At 39.1% G+C, this 22,940-nt stretch overlaps 1 protein-coding gene across 25 annotated transcripts in view; it reads left to right on the top strand.

Moving 5' to 3' along the window:
• Positions 1-22,722, top strand: part of TRDN (triadin) — a 303,373-nt gene extending 280,651 nt beyond the window's left edge. For 18 of the 25 annotated variants that reach the window (XM_074948349.1, XM_074948339.1, XM_074948354.1 and 15 more), the window contains 6 exons: positions 1-39; positions 266-307; positions 1,350-1,397; positions 5,695-5,724; positions 19,355-19,393; positions 20,649-22,712. In XM_074948349.1, the coding sequence (XP_074804450.1) occupies positions 1-39; positions 266-307; positions 1,350-1,397; positions 5,695-5,724; positions 19,355-19,393; positions 20,649-20,794 (344 nt within the window). In that variant the 3' untranslated portion in view covers positions 20,795-22,712. Of the gene's footprint in view, positions 40-265; positions 308-1,349; positions 1,398-5,694; positions 5,725-19,354; positions 19,394-20,648 lie in introns of all 25 variants that reach the window. The other 7 variants (XM_074948361.1, XM_074948358.1, XM_074948356.1 and 4 more) reach the window with 4 other exon arrangements.
• The last annotated feature ends 218 nt before the right edge of the window (positions 22,723-22,940 follow it).

Here is a 22,940-nt window from a genome sequence, read left to right as displayed (position 1 = left end):
CCAAGAAAAAAACAGAAAAGGCTGCAAAGGAAAGACAAGGTAAAAGCCAACTATTAGAGAAGTGTGTGTGTGTGTGTAATATAAGATCACCATAGTAGTAATCTCATTGTCCTTGTTGTGAATGTTACAACTCTTATTATTGTTGTTTGAAACAATCTCTGAAAGGTTTGCCCCAGTTTCAACTGAAGACTGACCTTGATAATCTGATTGTTACAAAGTTAAATTGTCCCTTCCCTAAACTGTTATATTTCTTTCTCCTTTGTAGAAAAAACAGAGAAGAAACATCCCAAAGAGGGAAAAGCCAAAGGTAATAAAGCGAAGAGAAGCTCCGCAAGCAGTAATTTAAAATGAGAACATCAGGTTTTATGTGGATTAGAATGGAGAGCTTTATTAGTCTTTCTAATGTGTGTAGGGGAAAACCCTGGAGTTGCACATGAAGGCAAAGTAATTCAGCATAAAGGGCCTTCTGTGTATTAGGGGGAGGGATGAAATCAACACCTCAAACCTGGAGGTAGGCTGCAATGTGGCCCTCCACAGCTAGTACATTAGCCTGTCTGCAGGATTCCCAGCCACTGTATTTACATAGGAGTGTAGTGGTCCCTTCCCGGGTGCCATAATGCTGCGTGCTGGGACAGCATATTTGGAGCTAGCGTAGGTTCCATCTCCTCAGTGTGTGGGATATTTTGAATTGCTGACCTGTATATTTTGTGATGACTGCATTTGCAATTCGAGATAATTATCATTTATGTAAAACATTTCCTGATCACATACATGCTGGCTAAGCTGTTTGGGCTCCACAGTTTCAACCAAACACTGGTTTGTTCAACCAAACACTATAGTCATTTGTAGCTGAAATGATGGTTTACGTAATGCCAAGTAAAATAATTAGTAGCATTGGACAGACAGACTAAGGTACTGAAAGGCATAAAACCACAGATATGGAGACCAATTTATGGATATTCGTGCTAGTTAAACAGAGATAATTTTTCATAGAAGTGCAGATCTGGAAGGCCCGTCTAGAGCCAGATCTTCACACACTGATCCACAAAAATCAGAGAGAGATCTGTCCACACAAAATGATGGGGCATACTTTTTTGAGGATTCAAATGGTCAGTTTGAAGACAGCTATTAGTAATATTTTAATAAAGCAGGTTTCTTAAACTAACATCCAGAAGCACAGTTTTCCTTGTTCTGAAATTTACCTTTTTAAAAAGTTTGTTTGCAAAATCCACTTTGATCTGTTTTGTTTCTATAAACTGTAAAGTGTTAACCAGTTCAAAACCTATCAATTGTGTGTTTTTACCTAAATACTAAAACTTCATTACTTAGTATCTAATGTGTTTCTTTAGCAATGCCAACAGTAAAAGAAATTCTAAGACAGCACAACCTGACAACAGGTAATCAATATTTCCTTAGTCTTATATTTTTAAAGAGAGCCCAACCCTGCAAGCTCTTTATGTGCACAACTCTCATTAAAGTCAATGGGAGCTTCACAAGGGGAGAGCTGACAGAATCAGGACCATATTTATGTATTTGTAGACTGCTGTATTTGAACTGTATCTCTGTCCTTAACCCAAACATATTATCAGCCAGTTACCTTTTAGACCAGGTGGTCTGTTATGAAGTTGGAGATGTGTGATTTAGAACAAACATACGTTCCTCCTGGGAAATCTGTTCAGTAGCACAAGTGAATGAGCAAAAATCTGTCCAATTCACCTGGTTTCTCAAGATGGGGATCTATCCCTGTAAAGCAAACAATGTAAAGAAGGGTGGGATATTTCAGTATGAAGTCTGCCTACAGTGTCTTGTCATGTAAGCTCTTTGGGATAGGGACCAGCTTTTTATTCTTAGTTTGTACAGCACCTAGTATAGTGGGGTCCTGGACCATGGCTGTGGTTCACAAGTGCTATGATAATACAGATCATCAATTGGTTCTACTTGTGGCCAGATCCTTGACTGCTGTAAATCAGTGCATGTGAGTTTAGTGGAGTTACACTGATTCATGTCAGTTGAGGATATAAGCCTTTAATCTCACTAGAGAGTAATAGCTGTCTGAAGTAGAGACTGTGGAGTCAAATCCACCTTGAGTTGTACTTTGTGGACTTCAAAGAGGTTGCCCCACTTTAACTGCTAACAACATTTGGCCCAAGTTGTTTAAAACACCCTGTGGTGTCTATAATTGAGGTCAAATATTTTTAATTATAACAAAATGTGCAAGACAAGTGAACACAAAATGAACAATAAGGAAAAGCAAAACAAACTAAAAGCAAGCACATGGAATGCTGGTCCACTTCCAAGTGACTACTCAGAAGCTTAAAATTAAGCACATGTATAAATGCTTTGCTGCATCAGGACTGATCGGCTTTCACATAAGAATATATCTGTTCTTCTTTCATTGGGAATGGTGAGTCCTGGGCTCAACAAACAGACTGTAACTCCTGCTAATTCTGTAGTTGAATAAGAGATGCAGAAATTCAGGAGATAAAATCTGTGTTGCAAAACAGGCCTCATTATTTGATGCTCACTTTTGGAGCTCAGCACGTAAATATAGGTAGTGGTCATAGTGCTGCCAGTTATTAACGTTGCCTGACACTTCCCATTATAAGACCCTGTTTTCAGTTGCTTATAACTTTGCCAAACTTTAACCATTTGGGTTAAAAATTTTAATGCTCCATGCCTGATTCAGGCTATATTTTTGTGAAAAACTTCAGCCAAAATGGTTCAGCCATTTCTGAGAATGTGGCTAGGGAAATACACTGGTTTGCCCATGTTGAATCCTTTGAAAAGCACTTGTATCCCCATGCTTTCAAGCAGGGACTTGAAATTTAGCAGGGAGTGAGAGTTTCATATCAGGGATGTCTTTTGCCATCTATGTGAACATCCACCCAAATCTGGCCAAGTTATAAGCCTTTGGGGGAAAATGCAGTTCACACAGCTCAACAGAAACTTCTTGAATGTTAGAAACTAAGTTCCCTGAAGATTCTGTCCACACTGGGCATTCTTTATCTTGGAGCTGAGCAGGACTTCCTTGCAATTGCAGCTCTGGGCTCTGCTGTGGGCTGTGCCGGATCCAGAAACTGAGACTAGGAATTGGGATGGGGGAGACTGGGACTCTCTTGGCAAGGAAACTGGGAGTGGGAGCTGGGCAAGAGGGCCGGGGAGCCAGTTGGTGGGAGAGAGGGAATCCTGAGATTTGATGAAGAACTGGGATTAACTAGGCAAAGACTAGGAGAAGGAGCCAAGAAAGAGGTGGTGGAGAGTCCAGAGGAGTATAAATAGGACTCCCTGTGCAAGGACTGGGACTGGGTTGAGAAGTCTGAGGAGCAGAGACTGGGACCAGGCAGGTGAAGGAGAATGTCAGTGGGAAGAGGATCCATTGTTGGAATGGAGTCGAGATTCCTGAGTCTCCCCATTCTTCTGCTGCCAGCAAATCTTTGTGAAAGCCACTGGCAAAGTATGAGTCTCCTCCCCATCTAGTGCTGAACCACACAGAGGATGACACCCTATTACTGCTACACTTACTCTGTTAGCTCAAATGGCAGAGGTCTGTTTGGTGGATATAAAGGTTCCAGCACTGACGATGACTCCTGTGGGTGTCAGGTGGTCGAATTTTTCTTCAGTTTGCCCCGGGAATAAGGGGCTCAGGACAAAGGAAGGTTGGACAAGCTATCTTACTTCTGGCACTTTTTGACTTTGGTTTTTCAAATTTCTTATTCTTTTAACATAGTTATATGTAATGACATCAATGATATATTTTTTTATTTCTTATGTCTTGTAAAACCAAACCACATGCTTCAACAGGAAAAGCTCATTATTATTATTATTATAAAATCGGGAAACATTCCAAATTCAAGATAAAAAACATGTCAATGTATTAAAAAGCCCCTAGACTTGGAGCCCTGGCCCACAGCCCTCACTTACACAAAAATTACATTGACTATGGATAATCCAAAAATTTATTTACCACGATTATTTCTTCTAGTAACCACTTTGTTTACAGTATGTGATAGATCAGTTTAGTCACATGATATTATTGCTCTCTGATTCGATAATCCTAGCCCTTAAAGAGGTCTCAGGATGGCTGTGCAAATATATTTCCATAAATACAAACAGATAATCCCAAAAGTATTTTACGTTGTCTCTTTCCACTATGTTTGTGAACAAAAATGTTTGTTGGTGTATTTGCAGACAACAAATAAAGGTTTTATAAATAACATCAAAGTGAATTATAGTCAAACATTTGTCAATTTTATATTTCAGTATTAGCTGAACTCTAAGAATTTTAAATCTGAGACCAAATCTCAGATCGTATAATGAGTTTGAGCTTCAGTTCTGCTTCCTATGTATTTCCAGTTAAGGCTGATACATTAAGCCCAGTGTATTAAATGCTAGTACTTTGTACTGGAATAATCAAAGCTGAAAAGTATTTAAGCATTCTGGGATAATGTAAAAAATTAAATAAGAAATCTTCTGTTGGCCTCTAAAGCTTAAATAGAGTAGTTTCATGTTCTTAGAGTTGGATTTGAATCTTTCATCTGTTTCTTGATATTATAATGCAATCAGATAAAGAGCAATAAGCAATTTTAAAATCCGTATATATCTTGAATTTTAGAACATTCATATATACAGGGATTTAAGCAGAACCCTGCTAAGCAAAAGCAATATTGATACTCGCAGTAGACAATAACTTATATTCCTTAGTAAACCTGCACACCAATTATTTAAAAAAAAATTATATCACTAGATATGGGCCTGTCTAAATGTCAAAGATGATCTTCCATAAAGTTTAGGAATATTTGGCTCTGTAGTTTTTGCTCAGTCTATACAGAAATAGGCACAAGCAGGGAAGTTCAGACACACACCTAGAGTCAAATACTACCCAAAACTCAGGACTCTCCAGGTCCCAGTTTGTCACTGGGACTATTTCATTTTTTTTATAAGACTGTCCTGTAGGTGTTAACATTTACAATTGAGTTTGAAAAGCTAAACAACTGTATAGGTCTTTGTTATATTATAATTACTTTAATTATTTACAAATAATGCAACAATACAGTGAGGGAGAAACGGAGGTTGAGATTACAACAGTGAGACCATGAACTCTGATAATAGCTACATATAACATACATTTTTGTTAAGTTGGTGCAATGTTCAGACTAATGGGCAGAGTGATTCTTTTCTAGGTAAAACAAATATATTTAGCAATAGAAAGGTAGCTTCACAAGCAGCCTTCATTTCAGGAGTAGAATAACAAGTCTTGTATCTGTGTTTTACAATTTTGGGAGGTCTTAAAGGTCCTCATGTCAAAGAAATTTATGCTTGCTGCCCAGTCGAGGTCGAATCTCAGAGAAAACTTAAATTTTCACTAAGCATGATAGAAAAATCCTTTATACAAACAAATTATACTACCATCTCTATTGAAGGAAGCATTTTTCAAATAGATTTATCCTTTGCTCCTACCATGGTAGATTGCAGTAATTTCTCAGATGTTGTCCTGTTTAAAAAGGATTGATCCAATCACATTATCACCAGAAGATATTCAAGGGCACATAGTAATCACCACTTATAATGAATTCATCTGCTGGGATTGCTGAGGTTTTTCGAGTCTGTATTAACATGTAGAGATTGACAGTTACTATTAAGTTATTTTATTGTCTTGCATTTAGTGTCTACATGTCATGTATTTTTCCCTTGCAGAGAAGATTTCTAAAGCTGCAAAAACAGCAAGTAAGTTCTATTTAGTGTTATAGCCATTTGTGAGACCATCTTTGATGTTCAGGTGACATATACTTGTCAATGCTGGAGCATATGAGATTTTTCAAAAGTTATTTATTCTGACACACTGACAAGGAATGTGTCTTTTTTCCCCTCCCCTGAAACCTTTAGAGGATTGGGGAGGGGGAGGTGTTACATACTTTATTAAATTTAAGATTGAACTTTTCTACAACAGACAAGAGGCAACTGCCACAAAAGAAAACTTAAACTAGCCGAGAGAGGGACAAACACCAGTATAAATAGCTCTCAACTGTGATAGCTCACCTACTGAAAATCCAGTGTTACATCTTATCTATTGTATGTCAGACTGTTTGGATATTGCAAATTTGTGATGGATTTAGTATCCTGGCAGTAGCTTCTTCTCACAGCTCCACCCCTTTTTTTATTTAAAAAAAATCAGTTGTTGAGATCAAACTTCTGAATTTGGTAACTTGACTGCGACTCGATTATAGTTCATTGAAGCTCAACAAAAAATATTGAGGAGAAAAAACATGACCTTCTCAAAAAAGGAAATGAGGATAACTAAAAAGAACACTATCAGTAACAGTTGAGACTCAGAGAAATGATAAACTCAAAAAAACGTATATTAAAGATTCCCCAATTTCTTTTTTCACCAAAATTCATCATTAAATCACTAACATTATTTTTCACTTCTTGGATCTTGAGAGTTCACACCATTTCCTAAAAAGTAATGGAATGAGCTCATACTCTGAGGTACATCGTGGTTTTATACTTAAGATCTGTACTGCCCATATAACATATCTGACTGAATCTTTGACTGACTGTTTTAATATTAAGTACTTCATCTGACCTGTGAATACCAGTAACTTTGTGTTAGTAATTCCATTTTTCTGAGGTTATCCTCTCTGAAACCATCTTGAGAAACTAACAATCTCTGTGAGATATGTATGTAGATAAAATGAAAGATTTAGGGCCAGATTCAAAGCCCATTGAAGCCACTAGAAAGTCTCCCACTTCAGTGAGTTTTGGATTAGACTCAGAATGAACACACATACGAAAGATTAAAAACAAAAGGTCAATGCCTGGTTTAATTATAAGGAAATCAATGGCCTGTCTCTGTAGTACCATCATAGTCTATTATAAGATACACACTTAATATCTCAATACATGAGACTTGTTCTACCCTTTTGAAACATGTAAATCCCTGTGAAGACTGCAAGTTTAGTACAAATACAGCGAACGCTGGAACGGGCTGGATCCCTGCTGGATCCTTTACAAGTGCACACGCGTACTGAGTTCTTGTCCAAACTAACTCCCTTTCTGGGGGTTGGCTTTATTGGTAACTAGAGCTGTGCAAATAACTGCCAGTGAACAACAACAACAAAAATCAGTTCCAAAAAGCTAGGGGGTGGGATGGGGAGGATTGTTTTGATTTGAACTGAAACTGAGTTCTTTTCAACATTTTGGTGAACTGAAAAAAGTTGGGGAAAAAATGTTTCAGGATGAACTAAATGCTTTGTTCAACCTGAAATGAAATGTTCTGTGTTGGGTATTTTGACCTTTTTAAATAAAAGCAAAGGAAATGAAAGGCTAGAGTCACAAAACTGAAGAGCCCTTATTATACCAAATAGCCCAATGATTAGGACACTCACCTGAGATGTCCAGGTTAAGAGCTATTATGGAATAGCAGACTCTAAGTGTATGTCTAAGTGTCTGCAATTAAAAACCCACTCCAACCTGAGCCCAAACATCTACACTACAGTTAAATAGACCCTTAGCCTGAGCCCTGTGAGCCCAAATCAGCCAGGCAGCCACAGGTTTTCAGTTGCACTGTAGACATACTCTATGTGCCTGTATATAAATGCAGAGCTCTTCTGTTGACTCACCCTAGACTGTGCTAAACCCCTAGGTTAAACTTCGGGGTGGTCACTGCAGAGTTGTGCAGGCAGATTGGTGTAAGAACATAAGAAAGGACATACTGGATCAGACCAAAGGTCCATCTAGCCCAGTATCCTGTCTTCGAACAGTGCCCAATGCCAGGTGCCCCAGAGGGAATGAACAGAACAGGTAATCAAGTGATCCATCCCCTGTCGCCCATTCCCAGCTTCTGCCCATCCCTGCCCATCCTGGCTAATAGCCATTGATGGACCTGTCCTCCCTGAATGTATCTAGTTCTTTTTTGAACCCTGTTATAGTGTAATTAACTCCAGCTGCAATGAGGCCCAAGTTTGAATTCCCCTTTTGGAAGCGAGGTCTTGAACCCATGTCTCCCCATTTCCAGGTGCGCGCTCTAACCACTAGGCTATTGAGTATTCTAAGGTAAGGTGCTCTCAAACTCTTGTGCTAATGCTGTTACACTTTGCATAAATCTTTAAACAGTAATTGAAGCCAAGATGAAACACAGGTGTTCCCCTTCCCAGGGGCATGCAATAACTATGAGTCATTCCCACTCTTTCTCTCTAGCCCAATGACTATTCAAGTATTTTGATTCAACAGGAGAGATTCATTGAGACTCACTGTAGAATAGCCAAGTGTCTTGTGGTTAGGGCACTCATCTGGGGTAGAGGCAGCCTGACTTCAAGTCACTGATATAGGGTAGGGATTCAAACCTGGGTCTCCTACATCCCAGGTGAGTGCCCTTACAATGGAGCTACTGGTCAGAAAGTCCTCATCTTCCACTGTCTTGTTAATAGCTCCTGAATCCCCTTGTGATTCTAGCAAGAAAAATTGAAATATTTCATTTTGATAATGTCCAAATAATTCAGTCTGATATTTCTGAAGTTTTTCCCCCTTTTTCGTTTTACCCAAAACAATTCATTGAAATTGACAAATTCACTAAATGTTTCTGTCAACCTAATCAACATTTTTCAGCCAAAAACAAATTTTAAAAAATCAAATAAAAATTTTCACTCGGATCTACTGGTAAAACAAAAGCAATAACACAGTTATCAACCACAGTTTGGTTGTTCCTAGGGTTCTCTTAAGGACCTTCTCTCTCCCAGCTCCATAGTTCCTTCTATCCCAAAAAGGTCCTCTCACCCTGCTTTATATCATGGTTGGAGTTAATTGAACCAGTCTGCCAGCACAACTCAGTAGTGACCACTTAGAATTTTAACATAGGGTTTTAGCATAGCCTAGGGTGAGTCAACAGAAGACTTACTGTACTCCTCTACAGGATCTCAGAGTCTGCTATTCCGTACCAGCTCTTACACCTTACTTGTTCAATCCTCCCGTCATGAAAGTACATATTAGTTACTTCCTTTAATTATTAGTTTATTCATTTTATTTTGTGATACTTACATAGTACTGCTGTGAATGTGCTTTACAAAGCACATGGTTAGATCCTGCTCCACAGTGTTTAATTAAAGATAAATCATAAGGAGGGGAGCAGGCAGTAGGGTTATCATATTTGAACATTCAACAAAGAACACACTCCACAGAAGGGGGGGGATTTGCTCACGCCCCCCCACCCCCAACCCCGCTCCAACTCCACCCCTTCCCCGCCCCCATTCTAACCCCTTCCCTAAATCCCCGCCCCAGCCCCGCCTCCTGAGCGCACCACGTTCCCCATCCTCCCTCCCAGCCACGCGAAACAGCTGTTCCGCGGCGCAAGCACTGGGAGCTAGGGGGTGAAAGCGGGCACTCTCTCGAGTGATCAACATTCACTTTTTTTCTTGAATGATCAACATTCACTCTCTTTCTTGAATGATCAACTCTTCTTTGGGGAAAAATAATAATGGCAAAATCCCGGGCATTTTTAGATATCTAAAAATTCCTCCCGGGCAGCGATTTAAGAACCAAAAAAGCCGGATATGTCTGGGAAAATACAGACATATGGTAACCCTAGCAAGCAGTTGATGTTTATCAGCAATGGAAGCCTGTGTTAAAGGCATACGGCCTGATAATCCGTAGTCCTGAATCTTGTGTAGTCATTTACGCCACTGCAAAATGAATGTGAAATGGGTAGAAAGTGCTAGTGGATGAGAGTGAATGCAATGGAAAATCAGGCCCATGGATAGAGATCTGAAGGAGGAGAAAGAGAGGACATTTGGAAGGAGAGGGTTTTCCAAGCATATGGCACAGCATGAGAAAAAGTAAAGTTGAGAAGGGGACAAAGGTTGTTTTCAATGACTTATGCATACTAGTGATGTTACTAAGCATTACTTACAATGTTAAGTATAAAAATGAATGTCTCACCACATTTACTATAACTCTAGGGATAAACTGATCAGTTTTATAACCAAACATTGTATGCAAGTCACAGATTTAATGCTGCACAGAGAATCTGAATGGAATTATTTAACATGCAGTTTTAGATCCAGTAATGAGATTCTGATTTGCCTAACTTTTCAGAAAGAATTTAAATAGTTGTGTTGTTTATGCCTATTGGACAGTGAATTAATTTCCCCCCCTCTATAACTAGGTCAAAAAACATTTCTCAGAAACAAAACTGATTGGCTATATGTATTTAATAAATATGCAGAATTTATGGCAGATCAGAAGATAAAAATCAAAGTAACTATTTAAAAATATCTCTAGAGTTGAATGATTCTGCTACAAAAGCAAACAACAATAACAAGTGTCTTCATGTTCTTTATTACACAGTTGGTTCTTACCCCTTTGTTTGGCTGATTAATCTTCTTAAATCACATTGGTAAATAGAGGGAAAGAAAAGTATGTATGTATGTATCCATTGTGACGTTGCTATGATGCACCTTCTGGAAGAGACACTCTGTATAAAATGTTGTTCTCCTTCAAAAGGTTTCTAGGCACATAAACTAATGCCAGAGATTACTTATCTTCACTTCAGGTGAATGTCCATGAGAACAATCCCTCTGCCACCCCTGAAATGTAACTGTTCCAGTGTTTTATTCCATCTCTTCTAATAACATAACTTGTTTGGAGGTCAGAATGACAATCCAAAAAATTTCTTATCATAGATCTTGTGTCTCTACATGTTCATAAGAAATTACATAGACCCAGTGAAGCAAGACTGATCTTATGTTTCCAAAGTTCCTATTAGTGGAAGTTGAACCCATTAGAGCCATTTCAGTTACACCATGCAACCCAATGGGACCAGCTCTGCTCCAGTAATGACCACAAACACCATTGGAGGTAGTGTTGAATATTTTTAAATATTTAAATTAGACTTTACAGTACTTATCCCAGTATTCCTATTGTTGGAATTCTACAGTGAGAACCCAGGGTGGGGAGGGCATTTTAATTCAGTCTCACCTTTCCTTATAAGAAGGACTGAGGGTCCTCTTTGAAAGTACCAGGTCTTATCCCTGGCATAATTCCAGCACTGTTTCTTAAATTTACCTATACCTTCAAAGAGAAATGGTGTTATTGTGGGAGGAGTAATTCACCTGCATTAGAAAGTTAAAAGTGTTTTGTTTTACATTGGTCAACAATATATCTGGTATTAACTTCCCATTTAGTTGATATCTATTACTGTCACCTTGATGGGATATTTACTGTTTGATTTTCATGTTGCAAAAAATAAATATTTAATCGTTCAGTATCTAACCGCTTTTCAGAAAATACAATGTTAATATAAAACATTAGCTGATCATGCTGGCCATAGGAATCAGCGTGCACAGACCTGTCACATCAACATATCTAAAGTACATGATCAGAGCACAGCTTGCTCTATCAAATCACTATAGCTCTTCTTGTGAGGAACGAATACTAACAAAATCAACAGCACTGCAAGACTGCTACAGTTAATGGAAAAACTCCCACTGACTCCCAAGGGCTTTGGCTTGGGACCTAAATTTACTTCTGTTCTGTGGGGAAATAATTCCGTGAATGATTTATCTAGTTTATTCTTCCGTTTCACAAATGAAACATGTCTGATGGCCGTGTGTTGTCACTCTTGAAGAAGCTTTTTGCAAGTTTTGATGTTGGCAATCATCACTCAGTTTCAGACTGTGTTCTCTGATCATTGGTATGCTTTGTTGAACGGTGTCTGTTTTCATCAGTTAGGTGTTACATTATTATGTCTTGCATGGTTTATTATCTAACAGGAAGAAGTGTTTAATTAGTTTGGAGGGAGTGTTGCACTTTTGGTTCATTCACACACACACACACACACGGTAGCTGTGTGGCTGATTATAAGAGATTGTAGGATGGAATACAGTGCATTTCTCTACACATGCAAACCGTACATCGTCTGAGTTAAACCTTCACATGAAATGGTTCCAGAGTGAGTTAGCAAGCTTTAGAGTTTTTTAGTCCACAGCATGACATTTTAGATACCACATGTCATGTTCAGCATTATGGCTGCTAATCAGTTAGGGATTCCCCTCTCTGTGGGGACATAAGATCTGCAGATGTAAAAAATGTATTTGCTCTCGGTTCAAATTGCTTTCTACGGTTCATAATACAGTATTAATTATAAATAACTATTATATATTTTTAAATTACAATAGTTATGAATACATTATGAAAGCATTCTCAAACCAACCCTTCAGTTTTGCTCCCTCCATCAACTAGAGGCACCTGTGGTAGAATTTAGATTTTAATTACCAAATTTGTGGATGTGATTGGTAGACAGACATCTTGGGCCAGATCCTAGCCCTCTTTTTATCTGGACATGGTGAACTCTGTGGGAACCAGGGGGAAATGGGACTGTAAGCCTCCATTAAGGCTCCCTGATCTTCATGCCACAAGGTACCAGGCTGGGTCTGAGGACCAATTTAGAGCAGCATGAGGGCTGGTCTAAATTACAGCAGCTACTAAGGGCCCCATGAGGCCAAAACTGCATCTGTGGATTGATGCAGCATAGGGAAATCCTGTCCATGTCCCCTCTCCTGTGGCCACACTACCTATGCCAACAGCAATAGGGAGTGATGAAGGAGCTTTTTCCTACTGGGACCATACCAGGGTCATCCCACCATGATTGGCTAAAGCAGCTTTACAACTAGAATCTTCCAGTCAGTACATCAGAGAATTTCTACATCTCACTGGTGGCTCTTAATCTTATTGGTTGAGCTGGATTCGCATATCACTTTCTTTGATGTCCTCTTAGCACTTGCTGCAGTGCAGCTTTAGTAAAGAGTAATTAGTTGTTTTTTTTGCAGTCTCCAGCCATTGGTTTTGTTAGAATTAATATCCCATTGAACATCTCCTTCGCTCTTTAAACAAAGCAGCTGTTTGCAACGAACATTGCCTTTGTCCTAATTAAACTGACAGCCCCTTTGGAAGCACTTATTTCTTGTAATCTCAAGTACAGTATTACTGGGAGTTACATGTATATGAGTGTGCGCTGGTAAATCTGCCTTCAGGTTTTGCTGATTGATCTGCTTTACACCATGTTTTGTAGATTAAAAAAGGGTAGTCCCCTTTAAATTCCTGGCCAAGGTGTATTTTATTGATAACTGTACTACTAGTATTTTGTTGTCCCATCCTTACTCAAACTCCAAAGCTTATTTCTTCAGCTCAGTCTAGAAACTCTGCTAGGTAAGCTAGGACCGCAAACCTTTTAAATGTTTAAGAATGCTAAAACTTGTATCTTTTGCTACCAGAACTTGATATTTGAGAGAACTTTATTGAAATGGTCGTCTCCACCATGATTATTTTTTTGAAAAATGGTCATATTACTTCCTTCATTCAGTGGTGACTTTGAACAGTGTTTGTTGCCAGCCTCGAGATTTATATCGTTATAAGCCTCAACATTTATACAGCAACCATTAAGGGTTTTTTTACATATGCTAATCAAACCCTGTTGCATAAACCTCACATATGTAAAGATTCCAACTGTGACCTGCTTTGAGACTTTCCTTCCTTTTCTTATATAGCTTGAAGGACACTGCTGTACTTTTGCCATGTATTCCTTTTCTAGCCTACAATTTTGTTTTATTTTCAGTGTTGATGTAGCCGCATGGATCCCAGGATATTAGAGGGACAAGGCAGGTGAGGTAATGTATTTTATTGGACCAACTTCTGTGGGTGAAAGAGTTTTCAGTTTACACATATCTTCTTCAGGTATCTGTATAAGTTAAAACTCTTTCACCCACAGAAGTTGGTCCAATAAAAGATATTACCTCACCCACTTTGTCTCTCTCTTTTATTTATCATTTTTATTTTGGGTGTGGATTTTCTCTGTATGGTGCTCTCCAGAGAGTTGCCCGGTCTTCATAGGTGTACATTGCTAAGTCAAAAAAGAACACAGGATGTGAAAGCTAAAATACAATCTGTATGCTGCTATGTTACATGTGGTCCAACAGAATCATGCAACAGAGAGCTAGCTCAGAATTGTGGGACTTGGTAGCTGACTCTTGGAGTCATAGGCATAAAAACACTGCACCTGATAGTGAGGTTCTGTGAAGATTTGAGAGCGCTTTAGTGAATAGTAATTTTATGGGTCCCCCCCACTGCTCATCTCTGACCTCCTATATTGATGAATAAGGCTTGTAGTTGTCCTCTTGGTTCCATTCCATTTTTCCTCCATTGCTACCTTCAAATTATCATGTCACTGTGACCTTCCCTTGAGTAGAGGGTCTTGGGAGTCTAGTTCCCTCTACAGACCATTATTGTTGTCTTGGAATTGACCAGAGTGGGTACCAAACACTGAAACAAGTTGCTTCCTTGCTTCCACTGCTTCTGCGGTGCGTCAGCCCATGCGGTTTGGAGGAGAGAGAGAGTGAGTCACTGAATACGAACATATGATTTGAGCTCTCATACTCCATGTGATAGCATTGCCACTATTCAATCACTAGGCCAGCCCAAATACCAATTTTATAGCAGTTTTTAATTAAATAAATTAAATTATCTTTAGAGTACATCTACTAAATGGGATATGTGAACTATAGTACAGTGTTTGCCAAGATGATGGAGAGAGAGCATATAGGGAAAGTTCCAGCTGTAATTGTCATACAATATGTTACAAGGCATCAGTTTATTTTCAGGATGTGCATTCAGGTACAGCCTGCATTTCTTTTATTGTGTAGCCAAGACGGAAAATGAGATGTGGAAGAAATATACTCATGAGGGATAGTTTTTCTGCTGCTGTCTCTGATACAACATTACAGTGCTGAAAAATGTCATTTTAGAGTGGATGGGTGAACTGATTTGGAAAGCTTCTGACCTTTCCTGCTGATGTGTATGATGTTGCCCCATCCCCATTAAAGCATGTTGGTTGTTTCCTGGAGGGCAGACTGAGCTTGTTTTCATGGTATCATTGAGCAATAAGAACTAAGGGGCGAATGCTCTAAGAAGAACACTCTTGTTATTGAAGAAAATGGTGAACTCATATGTCGAATGTTATTTAAAAAATTCCATTTTGTTTCAAATTGAGAAGCCAGTGTCTAAATATCCACCATATACTGATTTGAAGGGAACAACATTTCTGCTACTGCATGAGACCTTAACATTTAGCTTTTGGTATTCAAGATCAAATTTAATTGACAGTTATAAAGCCATCCTTTATGTTTAATAGGTACGTGCACACACTTTGGCAGATATATGAGAAAGCAGGTGGTGAAGTTCATGCTCTTCAAAGAGGATTCCTGACCCCTTTAGGTATCCACCTCCTACAGTGCTTTCTGTGATCAGCCTGTATTTTCATTGAGGTGTTAGAGAGAGCCCAAATAGGCAAAGCAGCAAAACAGAGGCAAATCTCCCCCAGCCCTCCTGCATTGGGTAGCCAAATTAGTACCTTAGAAGAACCATTAATTTTAACATGCCGTAATTAATTTTTCTACATTGTTTAATCAAAATACAGTATTTGCATTCATAATAAATGGAAAGTGATCAGTAAGAAACCAGTGAAATTATCCCCTCTTCCCTCATATTCCTAATTGCTTACTAATTAGTTGCTTCTAATGCTCTGATTTCTATAATGCTATGATTTTTTGTGCTTTGTTGAATTGTTTAATATTATTAGGGAAACCACATAATGGAATAATTTGGTTCAAATGTCAAGGCTCTAGTAATAATTGTTTCCCTCATACAGTCTCTAATTTTTTTTTCTGACAAGCCCACCACCATTTCCTCTGAACAAAACTACTTCTCTTTAATAGACTATTTCTCCTACATGACCTGCTTCTCACTTTCACGCAGTGCTCTTATTCACAAAGAAATGGGACTGGAATCACAGAAAAGTAGGGCTGGAAGGGATCTCGAGAGTTCTAGTCTTTGTGTCAAAGAAACAAACATTTCTTCAGTTTAGGTTTAGGGAAGTTTGTCTTTTCTTCCTGTATCAACCGAATAGACCATGAAGAAAAAATCAGATTGTTTTATTCCACTGTAATTACACAACACCTGTCCTGTAGTCCTTACACAGACAAAGCTCTCATTCCTTACCTGAGTAAGGACTTCAGTGGTAGAGCTGTAGAATTAAAGTTCATGGAATCATCGGACTGGAAGGGACCTCAAGAGATCATCTAGTCCAGTCCCCTGCTCTCATGGCAGGACTAAGTATTATCTAGGCATCTTTTATTTTGCAGATTTTGTATGTCTCAGAAGGATCAAAGTACAGAGTTAAATCTGTGTTATTTAAAATTACAATGGATTAGCATGATGGTCCAGATCCTTAACGGTATTTAGGCCCCTAATTCCCATTGGTCCAATGGGAGTTAGGATCCTAGATACTTTTAAGGATCCAGGACTGAGACCTTATATCTAGTATGCAGTGTTGTTGTCACTGTGTCAATCCCAGGACATTAGAGAGACAGGTGGGTGAAGTAATATCATTTATATATAACTTGTGTTGGTGAGAGAGACAAGCTTTTGACCTTACACAGAGCTCTTCTTCTGAAGGTAGCAGTGCACATGCCTGGAGGTGGAAACAAAGGTGCCTAGGGAATCTAGTAAACATAAATTCTGCACTGGTAAAGTTTGTAGATGACCCAAAAATTGGGGGAGTGGTAAATAATGAAGAGGGGAAGTTCTCTGATACAGAGCAATCTAGATCTCTTGGTAAATAGAGCGGTCTGATTCTGGGATTTAGGTGCCTAAAGTGGCAGTTAGACACCTAAGTCTTTCTGTGAACCTAGCCCCAAATATTCATTTAATTTGTTACTGTGTTGATTGCTTTTGTTTTCTTAATGGTAGGTTTAGTTTTAGTTTATTTCTGAAGACTACCAATAAAAAATCTAAAGCTAACATGGAGGATCAGGAACAGAATATCACATGTGGATGGAGCACCCGGTCTCATGTACTGGAGTATTACTACTAACATAGTGTCAAGTATCAGGGGGTAGCCGTGTTAGTCTGTATCCACAAAAACAACAAGGAGTCCTTGTTTTTTACTACTAACACAGAAATGGGAAATGGATGTGCTGTTCCTGTGAGCAGAGCACACCAGGATATTAGGACTTAGTAGCAATATTATGGATACAGCAGCACCTGGCACAAATGTAGAATGTTGCCATGATCTCATTTCTAGTATAATAGATAATACATATTCTGTAGCTTATAGTATTGTGTGTAGAAAAAAAGGGAAACACTAAAACAATACACCCAACAAAAAGGATCATTCTGAAAACCACTTCCCCCACTCCTGTTTTCGGGAGTAGTGTTCCTACTATAAGGCCCAGATCCTTAAAGGTATTTAGGAGCCTAGCTCCAGCTGAATTCAGTGAGGGTTAAGCATCTAAATACCCTTTGAGAATCTGAGCCTTAATGCTTATCTTTGCTTACACTTGCTTTTCTTGCCTAACAAATGTGAAAGATGGCACTGTATGCAAAGGCAGAGAACTCAATTTTTCATTTCTTGAAAAGTAAGAAAAGGTGCCATTTTCTCAGCAATGGAAAAAGGAAAAGAAAACAGAAATCGCTACAGATACTTACCAGCAAAGTGGGAGGAAGAGAGATAGCAGTCATTTGCAAAATGACTACTTTAGGGCTGCTGCTGATTGGCTTGGTCAAATTTAAAGAGCCAGCCCCAGAAAGGCATGTTGGAGGGGAAAAAAGTTTCACTGGAAATATCCTCATATTGCAGTATATTAATTCAGTTGTATAGCTTCCTGGTTTATTAAACCTTGTACACTGATAAAAATATCTACTAAGTCTCCTTTAAGGTGTGAACTAGCTTACTGTATTCACACTGGAATGTATGTATTTTCTTCTAGGGGCCAAATCTCCTTAATTTACTCCTGCTTTGACTTTACCCTCTGAGCAAGAGGCAGTGTGCTGCTGAAGGGGAAGCCCCAAACCACTCAGAAGCACAATTCCTCCAGAGAACTTCTCATATTAGTGGGGTGGAGGGTAGTCTGCAGCAGCACTTCACAGGGGGCAGCATGCTCCTCCTACTATTATAGCCAGCCACTTCTGCTGTCTGTCTGGCATGTGGGGAAAGAAAGGGAGCCCTGGCTCCAACCATTTTCTTATGGAGGGAGTGTCAGGCACAGAAACTTCTGCTCTCCCTTCCACATGCAGAGGCACAATCTGGGTATGTTTTTTTACAGTCACAAAAGAAGGATCTTAACCCGCCTAATCTTCTGCACAGCTGGGGAGGAGGGCATGCTAGCCATACCTGATTTAGAGGAACAAGAACTGGTCCTTTATATGCAAGGAGTTCCTTGATTAGCCTAAAATTTGTTGAAGCTTTTAAAACACAATAAATAACAGATCACCTGACCTCTGGTCAAAATATACAACATTTTGAGGTTGAGTACAGCATAAACTTGCTAACTAAACAGAATAAACCAACTTAACAAGGAACTCAGGAATAACAGAATCTAGGCCATTGTCATGCTGTCTGATACATTTGATTCAGACTGATCCTAAATATGTGACAGTTCTTCCAAGCACTTTGAGCTTTTTACCATTCTTTTTTTCAGCTGCTACTTTTCATGTTTAGTACCAAGGCACATCCTATCTGACCTCTTCCTAAAGGCCAGATTATCTAAATTCTTCTAGGGGTGTCCCTCTGTCCCCCAATAATTTAGTGGCTACTAACTATAGCTTGTAAATCAGACTTTTAAGTGAAATGACCATATAAATCAGAAGAGCTGATGATTGTAGAATGATCAGTTTTAGTATAACTTCACCAGAAAATTCTGTTGTATTATTTTCTCTGCTCCTACAAGAGCTTTGTGTAAAATGACTCTTATCATAGACCAGGGGGCCAAGCGTATTGATCCTCTGAGCCACATAGGACAATATTCAGAAGTTCGAGAGCCGGGGCACGTCTGGTGGGGTTTGGGGCTTCTGCCCTGTGAGAGGCACCTGCTGGAGCTCAGGGCTTCAGTCCCACTCCTGCTGAAGCCCTGAGACCCCCTTTCCTGCTGGCAGAAGCCCCTACCCCACCACCCTGCTGCAAGGCAGAGGTCCTGAGCTACCCCCCCAAGTGTGGTAGGTGGAGAATGGGGGAGTGGGGCATTGGGGAGGGGGGCAAGCTGCACTTTAACTGTTTAACTGTAAAAGAGCTGCACACGGCTCGCAAGCCACAATTTGGCTACCCCTGTGGTAGACCATACTTGCACCTGGAAACATGCATAAAGCAAGAGAGTTTAAATTCCAATATTTATAGCATGTTGGGTACTTTGTCACTTTAAATATCTTTAAATATAATATTTATTGGAACTAGCAAGTGTATGACACCCTTGTTACCTGCTTGGTAAAACAAAAAGAACCAGCTATTGACTTACTTTCTTATTTTTATATCCATTAGAAGAATATGCAGAAATAATTTCCATTAAAAAAGACAAAGGTGAGTTTGTAATTGGTGACTTCCTTGCTGTACATTATTTTTCCTTATAACAATCAGCGTCAACTGGATATTTTGTTGGATAGGCGATCTAGTCATTTTCAGAAGCATCAGATGTATCTAGCACAGTTATCAAGTGTGGTATTGAGCTGGATAAAGAACTAACCTTCCTGTGCATCAGGCAAAAAGACCAGAGAGGGAAAAATCACTAGAGTGAATACACTTGCATTTGTGACAAACCGTGCTGTGCTCCTCCATTTGATGGGATTTGGCAGTCAATAAACAGACTTTGCATCTGAGTTTCTATTAGGGGAAGCTCTGCAGTCTGTTTCATGTTAGACAGTTATACTGAGGAGCTAAACTTTTATATTGAATGAACAGGAAAGAATAAGATATAGGCATCAGAAAATCGATTGTATGAGAACTAATTTCTATCTAGTGCCAGCATTTCTCCTTTCATTTTCCCAAACATGTAACTGACTAATAGTCATTCCATGAAAAACTTTAATTCCAGAGTGCAATTAACATTCAAATGCAGTTACAAAATTCAACATTCCTGACAAATTTGGTATTTCATCTTTTGACTTTGAGATGAAAGACCATATTCTTCTGATCCTTTAAAAGAGCTGAGAAGGTAATGGAAAAAAAGCATGACTATAAAAGGCTGAGTCTCAAGTGGCACAAAGGTAGAAAAAATTCCCTACGTATTAAAACCCTGGGAAAGAAATACTTCCACATATGATGCCAAAGTTCTGAAGGAATGCTAGGGCTGGTCATTTGGAACAGTTATTTGCGTATCTCTGACCATGAACGTTTGATAGAACTCTTCAGAGTGTTCAGAATGGGTCACTGAATTAGAGAGTCATGAAATGGATGCTTGAGTTGAAGGGCCTTTAAAGACATACAGTGAAGCCATTCCAGGAAACAAATATTCGGACAGCTAGACAGAGTATATCTAAGGGAAATAATAGATTTATGTGGGAATGTTGAATATAATATGGACCACTCTCAGTTATGCTATAAAGGTCTCAAAGCGCTCAGAACATATTGACTTTAGTTAAAAATCCCATTCAGCTTTTCCTCTTGATGACTTAGAGTCTAATTTCTTACCATGTTACTCCAATGTTATGCCACTGTAACACAGTTGAAGTTAATGGAGTTACACGAGCATTAAACTGGAGTAACACAGTGGTGAGTCAGGTTTACCATCTGGAAACTGTACATATTAACAAATTGTTTGTCTTCTTTGTTTCCCTAGCTCCAGTCCGCTTCTTCCAATGTGTTTTCCTAGATGGATACAATGGATATGGATTACAATTCCCCATTACTCCAGCTCCTGGCCATGAAAAGAGTCCTGGTCATGCAAAGACTTCAAGGCGGAAGTCAAAGACACCAGGACAGTAGAGAGACATGTGACCTGTGTATTTTTGAGACTTTGCACTTTATCCCTTCTACTGAGGTCCACAGTAACTACAGTGGTACTTGGTACTGTAGAAATGTGATCCAGCAGATCTCAGGCACCTGGAAACGTTTTTTACTCTCTGGTGCTGAGGGAAAAGCGGTGGTGGATGAACACTGTTCATCCAAACAATACTAATACTGTTCTTGAGGGAAGGCTGTGGTGTTGAAATAGTGTTTGTCAGATTGTGCAGTTTGTTTGTGCATGTGCATTTTCCTGCCTCTTCTGCTCTTCTTATTTTTCCCCTACCTGTTCTGAATTCAAGTACATCTATTTTCCATGTAGTAATTTTTAAAGAGCAAAAAATATAAATGCAAGGCTTATTTCACTAAGATTTTTTGCAAGATTACCTGGAATCCTAAATCATATCCTGTCAATGTTCAATCAGATCTCTGACATGGAAAAAGCCTCAGTAAATCTGAAAAATGTGCTCCATGACTTGTGCTATTTTTATGTATAATTGACCAGTTAAGAATGAAGCTCACATCTTACCTTTAAGCTGCTCAGTATACCATAGTAAGGTTCACTAGCCAAACTGTTAATGATCAGTATTTACATTTAAGTTGAAGGCAAGCAATAAAAACTTGCTATATTTTTCCCTTATGTATATGTAAAATCATAACACCTCACTTTCCCTCTCATTTTGAGATCTGGGGAAGTGAGCCAAGGTGGTGCTGGCAAAGGAGAGGTGAAGCAAGGAGGTAAACTGTGAAGATATCATGAGTGGGAAGGAAATTCTTTTACTTCCTCTGTCTCTTCTTGGACAAAGTCATTATCAATTCAGCACAGACTGCAGATAGATCATGCTGGCCAATCATTTGTTAGAAAAAGTCAGACAGAAAGCTATATTATCAGACACTACTTGTGAAACAAAATCAAATTTTCAAGTAAAAATGCCAACATGATATAATCTTGGAGTAATCAGCAAAACAGGGCACGTGCAAGAAATCTTGATGGTTAATTTTACTAGATGAGCTGGAAAGCCTTATAAGTTAATAGCTGGGCCTCCATCAAAGTGCACTGTATTGTCAGTTACTTTTAGGATGCGTGCTGCAAGTAAACATGCCAGTCCTCAACCATCTTGTTTATTTCTTCTGATAGTGTGGATTATCTGTTAAAGAAAAGGGATACACTGGTACTTGACCTATGTGAAGGTGTCTGATTGTAAATCAGTGTTGTGATTGTCTGTACATGTCTAGCAACGTAAATAATAATGCATTTTTGCAAGCTGCTATTTTTCTTCCTTACTATATTTATGAATTTAATCTGTGAAACATGCAGCTGTGATCCCAGTTTCATAGTTACCATCTGAAATACCATGAATTTTAACATGGTAACTCATGAAATAGATCTGCTCACACCTGTAACCCATATATAGCTCTTTTTTTTTTCAGTATAGTGCAAGAAACCATCACCATAATACCGATGCTTATCTCTATAGGAAGATTGACTTACATGGGTTTCAGATAACTATGTCCCAGAAGGACTCAGGCAATTTATAATGGGATGTGGAGTTTTTTACCTCTAGGTCACTGGGTCAGATTGGTAATGGCTGAAAGTTGTTACTTTCTGATTGATGTTCAGTGGCCTATGTGAAATGAATTCTTGGTCTCAGCACACTCTGTGTTATGCAGGTACCTGCCTCTCAAAATCTACCATCCCACTAGATGTCCTTGACAGCCGTTTAGAAACTCAACTCCCATCTTGTGTCTAGGGGTGGTTCTTCCCAGTCAGGAAGGGGTCACATTGGGGATGTGGGTGCAGAGTGCTCTGACTCTGCAGTAACCAGAGCTGTAAGCCTGGAGCCTTCCACTATGAACAGCCAATTCCCATGATTTTTTTCAGCAGGCATTCCCCCTCCCACCCCACCCCCCCGGGTCTCCATCCCCTCAGTGTACCTTTTGTGTCTCACCACAAATTGTGTGTGTTTCAGTGTGTTGTTACACAGGTTGCTGTCCTATGATTTTCCTACTAAGGCTGTCTTAATGAAGGGATTATAACTTTCAGAAGGTCAGCTCATTTAATTCATAGCTTTAGCCAATTCAAATGATCAGCATGACATTTTAATTTTTTATATAGTCACAAGCTGTT

The sequence above is a fragment of the Natator depressus genome, chromosome 3, assembly GCF_965152275.1.
Source record: "Natator depressus isolate rNatDep1 chromosome 3, rNatDep2.hap1, whole genome shotgun sequence".
Classification (NCBI taxonomy): Eukaryota; Metazoa; Chordata; order Testudines; family Cheloniidae; genus Natator; species Natator depressus.
Note: the sequence above shows the minus strand (reverse complement) of the source record. Positions and strands in the feature narration are given on the sequence as shown.